This window comes from Dictyostelium discoideum, assembly GCF_000004695.1.
Source record: "Dictyostelium discoideum AX4 chromosome 3 chromosome, whole genome shotgun sequence".
NCBI lineage: Eukaryota > Evosea > Eumycetozoa > Dictyosteliales > Dictyosteliaceae > Dictyostelium > Dictyostelium discoideum.
In genome coordinates, this window is record NC_007089.4 from 2,887,867 (window position 1) to 2,899,078 (window position 11,212).

An 11,212-nucleotide genomic window follows, 5' to 3' on the forward strand; every position below is an offset into this window, starting at 1 on the left:
TACGCCCAAGACGTCAAGGGTAGTAGCACATGTTGTATAGTGGTTTTATCAGCCACCAATAATATATTATCAGCAAATCTTGGTGATAGTGGCTTTTTAGTGATTAGAAATAATGAGGTTATCTTTAGAACTCGTGAACAACAACACGCTTTCAATATGCCATTCCAATTGGGTACTCAATCAATTGATCGTCCAATTCACTCTATAACCGCAAGTTTCCCAGCTGAGAAAGGTGATTTAATTATAATGGGTACTGATGGTGTTTTCGATAATCTCTTTGATGATGAAATCTTGGAAATCGGTGAAAAATATGATGACCCACAAATCATAGCACGTCAAGTCGCTAAAAGAGCTTTCGAAGTTGGTTGTTCAACAACTATCTATACTCCTTTCGCTAAAAATGCTGGTCACAATGGTTACATTTATAATGGTGGTAAATTAGATGATATCACTGTAGTTGTAGGTTTGGTTGATGATGGTCCACTTAGACCAGTTAAACCAGATTTATTATTATTAGATGAAGAAGTTGCTCAATAAATTTAATTTTAATCATCATTTTTATATATTACTTTACGAAATAAAAAAAAAAAAAAAAAAAAAAAGAAAAAAAAAAAAAAAAAAAAAAAAAAAACCATCAAAGAAATTTACAAAACTATATATAGGTTTTTTTTTTTCTTTTTTTTTTTATTTAAACCTTAAAAAAAAAAAAAAAAAAAATTAAAAAGAAAATAAAAAAAAAATAAAAAAAATAAAAAAATAAAAAAAAATTAATTAATTTAAAATAAGAAAAAAAAAATTAAAAAACTTTTTTTTGTTAATTATCTTTTTTTATTTTTTTTTTTTTTTATTATTTTTTTTTATTTATCTTTATCTTTTTTTTTTTTTTTTCAAAAAAAAATAAAATATTGACCAGTTTGTAAAATAAAATAAAATAAAATAAAATATGGGCAAAAAAAAAAAAAAACAGGGTAACACAGAAATGTTTTGGTTTTTTTTTTTTTTTTTTTTCACATCAAAAATAAAATAACTGTATAAATAAAATTAAACAAATTCTAAATAAAGTTTTACTTTTTTTTTTTATTAATTTTTAAAATTTTTTTTTATTTTTTATTTTTTTAGTTTTTTAAAATCGAATTTACAAAAATTTGGATTATTATTATTATTTTTCAACCAATTCTTTCCATTGATTTGATTCATCATCAAATTCAAAATGATGATCAATTGAAGAACCAAGTAATAATAAAATTGAATCATCAATATTTAATACACTTGCTAATGAAACCAATTGATAATTTTCTTTTTTATTCATATAATCATCAGCTTCATCACCTGCGAAAATTCTCCAACCAGAATCATTTGGAAAGGTTCCATTCTCTCTAAAGATGTAACCAATGTGTTCTTTATCAACCAAAATACGATTACTAACCAAACATAATTGATCAAATAATTGTTTGATTGAACCTGGTACACAATCTAAATCTGGATGATATAATTGATTTGGTTGATTATAAATCGAGAGGATATTATAATCAAAAAATTCGATTCTATCACCCAATTTCAATGATTTCAATTGATATGGATTATTATCCAATAATCCAGTGAATTTAATTGAATTATAACTAAACTCATCCATATTATTATTACTACTATTTGGACTTCTAAGACCACCACCACTTCCATTATTTGATTGACTATTTACAAGTTTATTCTTTTCATCTTTATGAATATTTTTAGATGAAGATGAAGATGATGAACCATTTTCATTTTCTTCATCACCATTATTATTATTATTATTATTATTACTTCCATGGAAAATTTCAATACCTTGTTTTAATGATTGACCACAACTATTACTACTGGCAATATCATTGTTTGAATCATAAAGACATAGATCAATAATCTCAACAAACATTCTCTCTGCTTGATTACCTTCACTAAAAATTAATTTAACTAAATCACCTTGTTTTAAATTTAATATTTGTTCTCTACTTGGTAAAGAGAATGTATATTTAAATTCATTTCCTCTTGTTACTTTTTTTTTTTTTTTTTTTAAATAAAAATGGAATGGGAAAAAAAGAAAGGAATAAAAAAAAAAAAAATTGGAAAGAAAAAAAAAAAAAAAAAAAAAAAAAAAAAAAGGAAAAATTTAAATTAGTATTTTTATTTATTTTTTAAAAAATAAATATAAAAATTATACATACCAACATTATCAATTGTGTAACCAATTTGTTGTTGTTGATTATTACTACCATTACTACTGCCACTATTGATAGAATTTGAGCTTGAGTTTAAATTCAATTTCTTTAATTCATTGATATTGATACCACTATTACTATTACGCAAATTAACAGCACTATTCATTGTTGGTGGCGAGGTAGTGGTTCACTTAATTTTTTCTATTATAAAATGATGTTTTTTTAATTTACTTTTTTTATTTATATTTTTAGGGAAAATGATATTATTATACAACAGTTTTGTTTATTCTTTAAAATAATAATTTTTTTTATTATTTATGAAATTTTTTAATGAGTTTTTTTTTTTTTTTTTTTTCTCTTTTAAGATATTTATTTTTTTATTTTAATTTTTATTTTAATTTTTTAATTTTTTTTTTTTTTTTTTTTTTTTTTTTTTTTTCCTTATTTATTTATTTTATTTATTTATTTAAAGGGGTATTATTATATTATATATTATTATTTATTTGTTGGTTAATTATTATAAAAATGAAATTTAAAAAAAAAAAAAAAAAAAATTTTGGGTTTTTTTTCGTGTATTATTTTTTTTTATTTTTAATTTTTTTATTTTTATTTTTATTTTATTTTATTTTTTTTTTTTTGTAATTTAATTTATTTTAATATTTTTTTTTTTTCAGTTTTTTTCAGATAATATTTGATATTTTATTATAAAATTGACATGTGTCATGTGTGATTTATGTAGATTCACATGTCAAATTTTTTTTTTAGTAGATTAACCCATTATCCTATCCTATTGTTACTTTTTTTTTTTTTTTTTTTTTTATTATCAATTTAAAATTTCGTCGAATTTGAATTTTTTTTTTTTTTTTTTTTTTTTAAATAACCATCATTTTTAAATTTAAAATTATTATTAGGTAAACAAATATTAAAATATACCTCAATTGTCAAAGAAATTTTTAAATAGGGGATATTAAAAAAAAAAAAAAAAAAAAAAAAAAAAAAAAAAAAATAAAACCTTAATTGATGGGTAAAAAAGAAATATTATATCAAACACTATGAATAAATATTCAATTTTAACACATCAAATGAGTTTTAATAACCAAAACAAAAAAAAAAAAAATAAAAAAAAAAAATCATTCTTTTTTTAATATTTTATTTTATTCTTAATTTTTAAAATAGGTTGAGTTATTTTTAAAATTGAATTGTTTAAAAAAAAGGGGTTAAAAAATTATAAAATTGGATTCATTGTATCTCCCATTGTTTTATATTGCCTTCAAACTTTTTTATTTTTTTATTTTTTTTTTTTTAATTAATTTTTTTTTAATTTTTTTTATTTTTTTTATTTTTTTTATTTTCCTCCTTTTTTTATAATTTTTTTTTTTTTTTTTTTATAATTTATTTTTCTTTTTCTCACATTAAATATCTCCTTTTAAAAATAATTAATTTTGGGATAGTATAATTTTTATTATTATTTTTAATTTTATCATTGCCATTACCCATATAATATTATTTTGACTGGTTATACTATCATATAAAAAAAAAATGTATAATAATAGTAATAGTAATAATAATAACGGTAGTAGAAAAAGATCAAGCCCACCATTATATATAAATAATAATAATAGTGGCAATTATATATCACCACCCTCTCCATTATCGCCAAAACAAACCAATAATTTTCTTTTTAATAATGGTGGTTTTAATTCATTTGAAAATCCTCAACAACAATCTCCTCCACAACAACAACAACTTTTATTTACATCACCAATACCAACTAGACCACAAAATCTATATCAATACATCGATGAAAATGAATTAAATACAGGTTATAATAATAGTAATAATAATAATAATAATAATAATAATAATAATAATAATAATAATAATAATAATAATAATAATAATAATAATAGTAATAATAATAATAATAGTAATAATAATAATAACAACAAAATGATAACTACAACCACTACTACAACCACAAAATCAAATAATGACTATAAGAAGAAAATAAAAAAACAAATTAATTTTAAATTGGATAATTTACATGAAAGCAGTGAAGAGGAAGAAGAGGAACAACAAGAAGAAGAGGAAGAAGAAGAAGAAAAAGAAGAACTAAATTATATTAATAATAATAATAATAAAAATGATGATGACAATAATAGTCAAGATGAAGATAAAGAAGAAGATAAATACCATGAAACTAATACAGATTTTGGATTATTAAGTGTTGCATCAAAAGAGGATTTAATGATTTGTTTAAATGTTTTAAAAAAAGAAATGGGTCAATTTAAAAATTTATCTCAAAATTTATTATCAAGATTACAAATATTAGAGAATGGTATTGGTCAAGAGAAAATGATAAGATTATTAAATAATAATAATAATTATAATATGAATGGTAGTAGTGATAGTAGTGATAGTAGTAATAGTAGTGGCCATAGTAGAAATAATTCTGATGAAAATATGATCGATTGTTATTATGTCACTAGAAATAATAATAATAATAATACCAATTCATTATTAATACCACCAGCACCACCACAATTACAACAACAACAACAACAACAACAATTTTATAGTCAAGATGCAGTTATGATTTCAACATACCTTTTAGAAGTTCAAAAGATTGTTGAAAAACAAAGACAATATGATAGTTTATTAGCACAAAGAGAAAAGTATTGGGATATTGAATTAAATAAAATTACAATGGCAATTTTAAATAAACTTGGTCCAAATCCATCAACAACTGTTGATTTACTAAATTTACCAATGAATAATATGAACATTAATAAAAATAATAATAGTAATAATAATAATAATAATAATAATCATAATTATAATAAAAATAATAATAATAATAATAATAATAATAATGATTTTTCAAATTTTAATAATGATGATTGCTTTTATAATAGTAATAATAGTTGTAATAGTGAAGATTTTGATTCATTTACAGCATTAAATAATATAAATAATAGTATTATAAGGAATCAAAGTAGTAATAGTTTAAATTTAAAGGATGATTCAGAGGAAACAAATTTCAATAGTTTAAAATCTAAAACAAATAATATCTTTAAAAGATTTTATATTTATTTATTTGGAACTAAAAAAACAATTACATTTTGGAAAAAAGTTGCAATCATTGCTATCATTGTAATAGTATGGCCTTTAATTGCAAATTTAACTTATAAATTTATTGTTTATTTAATAAATAAAAGAAGATTAGCTAAAACTCAACCATTTATAATTGGAAATAATAATACTAGTAATTATAATAGTTCAACTGCAATTGGTAAAAGTTTAAAACCAATTAAATCTTCAATTTTAGTACCTTCATCTTCATCATTACCATCTTCATCTTCTTCATCATCATCCACTTCTTCGTCATCCAATTTATTATTACCTTCATCAATTAATAATGGCACTAATGCATTTAAAAAGATTAAATCGTCATTAATGAAAAAGAATTCCGATATAAGTAGTGGTGTTGGTAATGTTGTTAGCAGTGTTGCAAGTAATGTTGTTGGTGGTAGTGGTTCAGGGGTTGGTGCACCTGATTTTGTAAAAGCATTTATCCAAGGTGTTAGTACTGGTGATGGTGGTTCAAATGATAATTTAACAAATAATGCATTATCATCAATTACAAATACATTTGGAAATTTAAATACAGTTGCAAACTCTTCAATTGCACCATCTATTGGTTCAGGTTTAATTGGATCTTCTATTTCTCCATCCTCTTCATCCTCCTCTTCATCATCTGCTAATACAGCATCAAATATAATTAATAATTTTACACCATCAGCTTTAAGTCAACTTAATTTACCTGGTAGTTCATCATCATCATCATCTTTTAGTAATCCTGTTTCTTCAATTGCTAATAATTTTATGTCTGATTCAAATAGATCACCATCATCATCCTCATCATCATCCTCAAGTACAAGTGATTCAGAGAATGGAATGTTAAAATTAGTTAGAAATTTATTAACTCATAGATAAATAATAATATTAATAATAATTAATAATAATTAATAATAATTAATAATAAAAACAATTCGAGTCATATTTATGATATTGGATATAGTAATAATATTTGCTTTATCATATCATAAATTTATATTTTATTTAAATAATTATTATTGGTTTTAATAAATTATTTGCATTTGTATTTTTTATTTTTTTTATTTATTGGGAGTATTGGTGGTGGTGGTTGTGGTATTATTTAATACAGAATTTGAAGATGAGTTTACACTATTACTATTACTATTATTATTGCTATTATTATTATTATTATTATTTTCATTATTTTGATTTGATAATTCAGTAGAGATCGATAACTTATCAGTTGAATTAGAAACACTATTTTCATTACTATTATTATTTGTAAAGCTCGAGTTTTCAAACTCTTCCAATTCTTCTTCCAACATTTTTTGTTGTTCAATGAACCATGTTGGTAATTTATTTGGAAATGTTACTAAATCAACATCAAAGAGTTCAATAAATTGTTCATTCACATATCTTGTATTACTTTGACCACTAAATGCTTTATACTTAAATTAATTGAAATTAATATTTATAATTTTAAATAAAATTTATATATCATATATAGCTTAATAATAATAATAATAATAATATTAAATGGAATATAAAAAAAAAAAAAAAAAAAAAAAAGTAAATAATAAATTTACCTCGACTAAAATTGAAGTAAGATTCCAATTTTGTAATCTTCTTAAACAACCAACTAATACACCAGTTTGATGAACACCTGATGTACACGTTATCATAAGTGGATAATAATCATAATTTAAAACAATTTCTAAACATTCTTTAATGAGTTCATCTGTTAATGGTTTCCATGATATGTCAACTTTCCATGATTTTAATCCTAAATGAATCTAGTAATAATAATAAAAATAAAAATTATTAATAACATTTTAAATAAAATCAATTAAATAAATAAAAAAATAAAAATAAAAATAAACATACTAAATTAATATTATTTTCTTGAAAAAAGCTTGAAACAGCTTTAATTGGTACTTCTGGTGATAATTGTACGACAGTTTTTAAACCTAATAATTTAATAAAAGGAAAGTTTGCAGGATATAATGAATTTGTTCTATATAATAAGGGTTCAATTGTACCAAAGAGAGCTGGTGGTGATAATTGTGGTGGACCACTTTGAATTAATGAATTTATATGAGTTTGTTGTATTAATTTTTGTTTTTGTTCTTCTTTTTTAACTTGTTGTTGTTGTTGTAATGTACTCGTTATAGTTTGTGGTATTGATTGTAATATTGATTGTGATTGTAATAATGGTGTTGTTGATTGTTGTTGTTGTTGTTGTTGTTGCTGCTGTTGTGGCTGCTGTGGTTGTTGTTGTTGTGGCTGTTGTGGCTGTTGTTGTTGTGATTGATTTTGTGAAGTTTTTGATTTTGATGGTGTTAATGGTACTTTATATATTTGTTGTTGTTGCTGCTGTGGCTGCTTCACATTTTGATTTGATACTATATTTACAGAAGATGAGGAAGTTTTTAAAATTTGTTCGGTTTCATTGTTATTATTGTTATTATCGATTTCACTATTTTCATTTGCGTTGGAACTCATTTATGTGATGGTATATATATATATATATATATATGTTATGTATTATACAAAAGAAAAAAAAAAAAAATGAAAAAAAATGAAAAACAATTTTTTTTTTTTTTTTTTTTTTTTTTTTTTTTTTTTTTCAAAAACTTTTTTTTTATGGTTTTCCATATGTTTAAATATCTATTCTGGTTAAATTAGTCTCTCGATTTTTTTTTTTTATAATTTTATAATTTTATTTTTATTTATTTTTATTTTATTTATTATTTTTTTTTACAAATATATTAATATAAATAAAATTCATATTTCTTTTTAAATATTTTATTAAACATTTTCCAAATTAAATCTTGATCAACAATTTTTAATTTACCAATTAATGGAAAAAAGAATCTAAAATCATTTAGTTGATAATGAGTATCAAGAATCCAAATTGATTCTAATGATGGTGGTAAAGAATTAATTGAAATTGGAGTTTCATTATTTAAAACTATAATATATTTTAAAGAGATTGGTAACCATTTCATATGAATTGGTTGTTTAAATGCACAACCTAATTCTAAAAGTTCTAATGATGGTGGTAATGTATCGAATTTAATTGTTGAATTATAATTACCAATTCTTAGACACTTTAATTTTGTAAAAACTTTAAAATCTTTAACTGGTTTAGAATAGAAATTATAATCAAATTCATTTAAATTTAAATTTATTAAATCAGAAAGACAAGATTTTGAATGGTAGTCTAATTTGTAATTATTTTCAATAATATTTACTTTAATAGATTTAATTTTTTCAAATTTATCTAATAATAATTTAGAAGTTTCTTTATATAACCAATATTTTAATAGATTTGATTTTGTTAAATTTAAATTTATTGAACTAAATTGTGATGATAAATAATAACCTTGAAGTGAATCTTGAAATGTATTAAAAAATATCGTTACATTTTTAACTGATGATGGTATAATTTTTGAATTTAATTTTAAAATTTTTAATATTTCATCATTTGATGATAAATTACCATTTTTATTATAAACTTTTAATTTTAAATATTTTGATTTTTCATTATATTTGTTTTTAATATTATCATTATCATTATCATTTATTTGAACACCAAAATTTGAAATTTTAAGGTTTTTAAGTTTTTTTGGTAAAATACCTTTAATTAAAGAAATATTAAATTTACTTGGTAATGATAATTTCTTTAATGTCCATGGTAGTTTATTTGAATTAATTAATTTATTAAAAAGTGAATTTGAGGGAAATTTAATTTCTTTAATTAATTGAGGTAAATTATCTAATGATTTATCAAAAAAGTAACCAAATATAATAGTTTTTAAATATTTTGGTAAAACATTCTCATTTAATTCTTGATTAAAATATTTCCCAAATTTTAACTTTTTCAATGTATTTGGTAAAATGTTTACATCAATTTTTTGATTAAAATTTGAACCAAACTCTAATATTGTTAAATTTGAAAATACTCTATTTGAACCAACCTCTAATGGTATATTAAAATTAAATGGAATTATTAATTTATAAAGTGATTTTGGTAATTCTAAATTTGATAAACTATAATTAATAAAATTTGTTTGATATAATATTATTGATTCAATATCTTTTGGTAAATCATTTAATTTTTCACCAATTTCATATATTTCATATTGTTTTGCATCTTTTTGAATATCATCAACTTTTACAAATAATGATTTAACATATTGTATATTATTTTTTATGAATGGTTGTAAAGATGAATCTAAATCAACTGGAAATGAAACTAAATTATACATCATTAAATGTTTGAAAATTAATTTATTTAATACAACATTTCTCCATATTTTAAAAAATAAAATAGAGTTATCATTATTATTCATTTTGAGAATAATTTTTTTTTTTTTTCCCAATCTTGATAATAAGTTGTTTTTGTAACTGTTGTTGTAGTTTTTGTTTATTTTCTATTATATTTTTTTTTTTTTTCTCTCTTTCCCTTGTTATTTGTTTTTGTTGGTAAAAATTGAAAAAAAGTGAGAAAAAGTGGTAAATCAAAATGCAAATTCTCTTAAATATTTCTAAAAAAAAAAAATCAAAAAAAAAAAAAAAAAAAGTCTTCAAAAATAACAAAAAATTTTTTTTATCGCAAAACAAATAGATATTTTTTTTTTACCACTTGATATTTTATTAGAATTTGATTAAATAATAATACTTGAAAATAAAAATAAAAATAAAATAAAATAAAAAAACAATATAACAAAAAACAATTTTATAAACTTCTTTTTATTTTTGTTAATCATTTGGTTTTTTTTTTATTTACTAATTAATAATTAATGGTCATTCACTGTATAAAAATTTTTTTTCCTGACTGTAACAAGTTATTTTTTCCAATAAGAAATTATTCAGTTTTTTTTTATTATTTTTAAAATTATATAAGTAATATATAATTTGTTGATAATTTTTATTTGAAAAATATATACAATCAAAATGGATAATAAATTACATGATGATTTAATGATAGGATATTTGAGCTAAATATAGAAAAAATTATTTTTTAATTGAGTATATCATTTATGGAACCAAAATGAAAAAATTAAAAAATAACAAATGATCACATTCAATTTTTTTATATTTTACATCATTTAAGGTATTTGAGTGTTCTTTTTATACTAAATCCATATTAAAAATAAATAAAATTAAATCATAAAAAAAAAAAAAACATTCAAATTTACATTTTTATTTGTCAATCTTTTTTTTTTTTTTTTTTTTTTGGCATTTTTATTTTTTTTTTTTTTTTTTTTTTTTTTTTTCATTTTCATTTTCCAAAACACATATATAACTATTAAAAAAAAATGTTATCAAAATTAGTTAAAGATCATCAAACACATCAAAATAAATTAAAAGAAGAGAATGGTAATTATCAGATATTTTTTACAATAGTTTTAACATGTTAAAACAAAACAAGAACATTTCTAACTTTGATTTTTTTTTAAACATTGTAATACAATGAAATAAACAAATAAACAATAATTTATTATTACTATTATTATTATTTATTATTATTATTATTAAAAATTTAAAAGAGGTATTAAAAAAAGAAGCAATAGCATCAATGGGTGTTGTAACTAATGGATTAATAGATTCAGTTAATACAGGTGTTGCATGTATATTTGCAAATCAAAAGAAATTAGAAACAGAGGCAAGATTATTACAAGCCAATACAGCAAAATTCTCAAAACAAACAAATCAATGGATTCATTTAATTGAAAACTTTAATAATTCATTAAAAGAAATTGGTGATGTTGAAAATTGGTCAAAAAAGATCGAAAGTGATATGCATAATATCTCTGATATCATAGAATTTTTATATATAAACTCAAATCCAATTCAACAACAACCACAACAACAACCACAACAACAACAACAATAAAATGACAATTTGTAAT

The 11,212-nt window shown here is 20.2% G+C and overlaps 6 protein-coding genes across 6 annotated transcripts in view; 3 read left to right on the forward strand and 3 right to left on the reverse strand.

Moving 5' to 3' along the window:
- DDB_G0280067 (protein phosphatase 2C-related protein) overlaps positions 1-537 on the forward strand; it is a gene marked incomplete at both ends in the record, with an annotated part of 1,551 nt that extends 1,014 nt beyond the window's left edge. The window contains one exon of the mRNA XM_636131.1: positions 1-537. This exon is cut by the window's left edge and continues 1,014 nt beyond it. Coding sequence (XP_641223.1) covers positions 1-537 — 537 coding nt within the window.
- A 622-nt stretch (positions 538-1,159) lies between these two features.
- DDB_G0280069 (hypothetical protein) lies at positions 1,160-2,361 on the reverse strand (the record flags this gene model as incomplete). Its single annotated transcript, XM_636132.1, has 2 exons — positions 1,160-2,031; positions 2,202-2,361. The coding sequence occupies 2 exons, from the start codon at positions 2,359-2,361 to the stop codon at positions 1,160-1,162; spliced, it is 1,032 nt and encodes a 343-aa protein (XP_641224.1).
- Positions 2,362-3,734: 1,373 nt separating this feature from the next.
- DDB_G0280071 (hypothetical protein) lies at positions 3,735-6,191 on the forward strand (the record flags this gene model as incomplete). The annotated part of the gene is made up of 1 exon (XM_636133.1): positions 3,735-6,191. The coding sequence occupies one exon, from the start codon at positions 3,735-3,737 to the stop codon at positions 6,189-6,191; it is 2,457 nt and encodes an 818-aa protein (XP_641225.1).
- A 182-nt stretch (positions 6,192-6,373) lies between these two features.
- On the reverse strand, positions 6,374-7,796 carry DDB_G0280073 (hypothetical protein; the record flags this gene model as incomplete). The annotated part of the gene is made up of 3 exons (XM_636134.1): positions 6,374-6,742; positions 6,881-7,087; positions 7,179-7,796. The coding sequence occupies 3 exons, from the start codon at positions 7,794-7,796 to the stop codon at positions 6,374-6,376; spliced, it is 1,194 nt and encodes a 397-aa protein (XP_641226.1).
- Positions 7,797-8,062: 266 nt separating this feature from the next.
- Positions 8,063-9,649, reverse strand: DDB_G0280075 (hypothetical protein; the record flags this gene model as incomplete). Its single annotated transcript, XM_636135.1, has 1 exon — positions 8,063-9,649. The coding sequence occupies one exon, from the start codon at positions 9,647-9,649 to the stop codon at positions 8,063-8,065; it is 1,587 nt and encodes a 528-aa protein (XP_641227.1).
- Positions 9,650-10,618: 969 nt separating this feature from the next.
- bloc1s1 (GCN5-like 1 domain-containing protein) lies at positions 10,619-11,196 on the forward strand (the record flags this gene model as incomplete). Its single annotated transcript, XM_636136.1, has 2 exons — positions 10,619-10,679; positions 10,850-11,196. 2 exons carry the CDS (start codon positions 10,619-10,621, stop codon positions 11,194-11,196), a joined length of 408 nt encoding a protein of 135 aa, XP_641228.1.
- Positions 11,197-11,212: the final 16 nt, after the last annotated feature.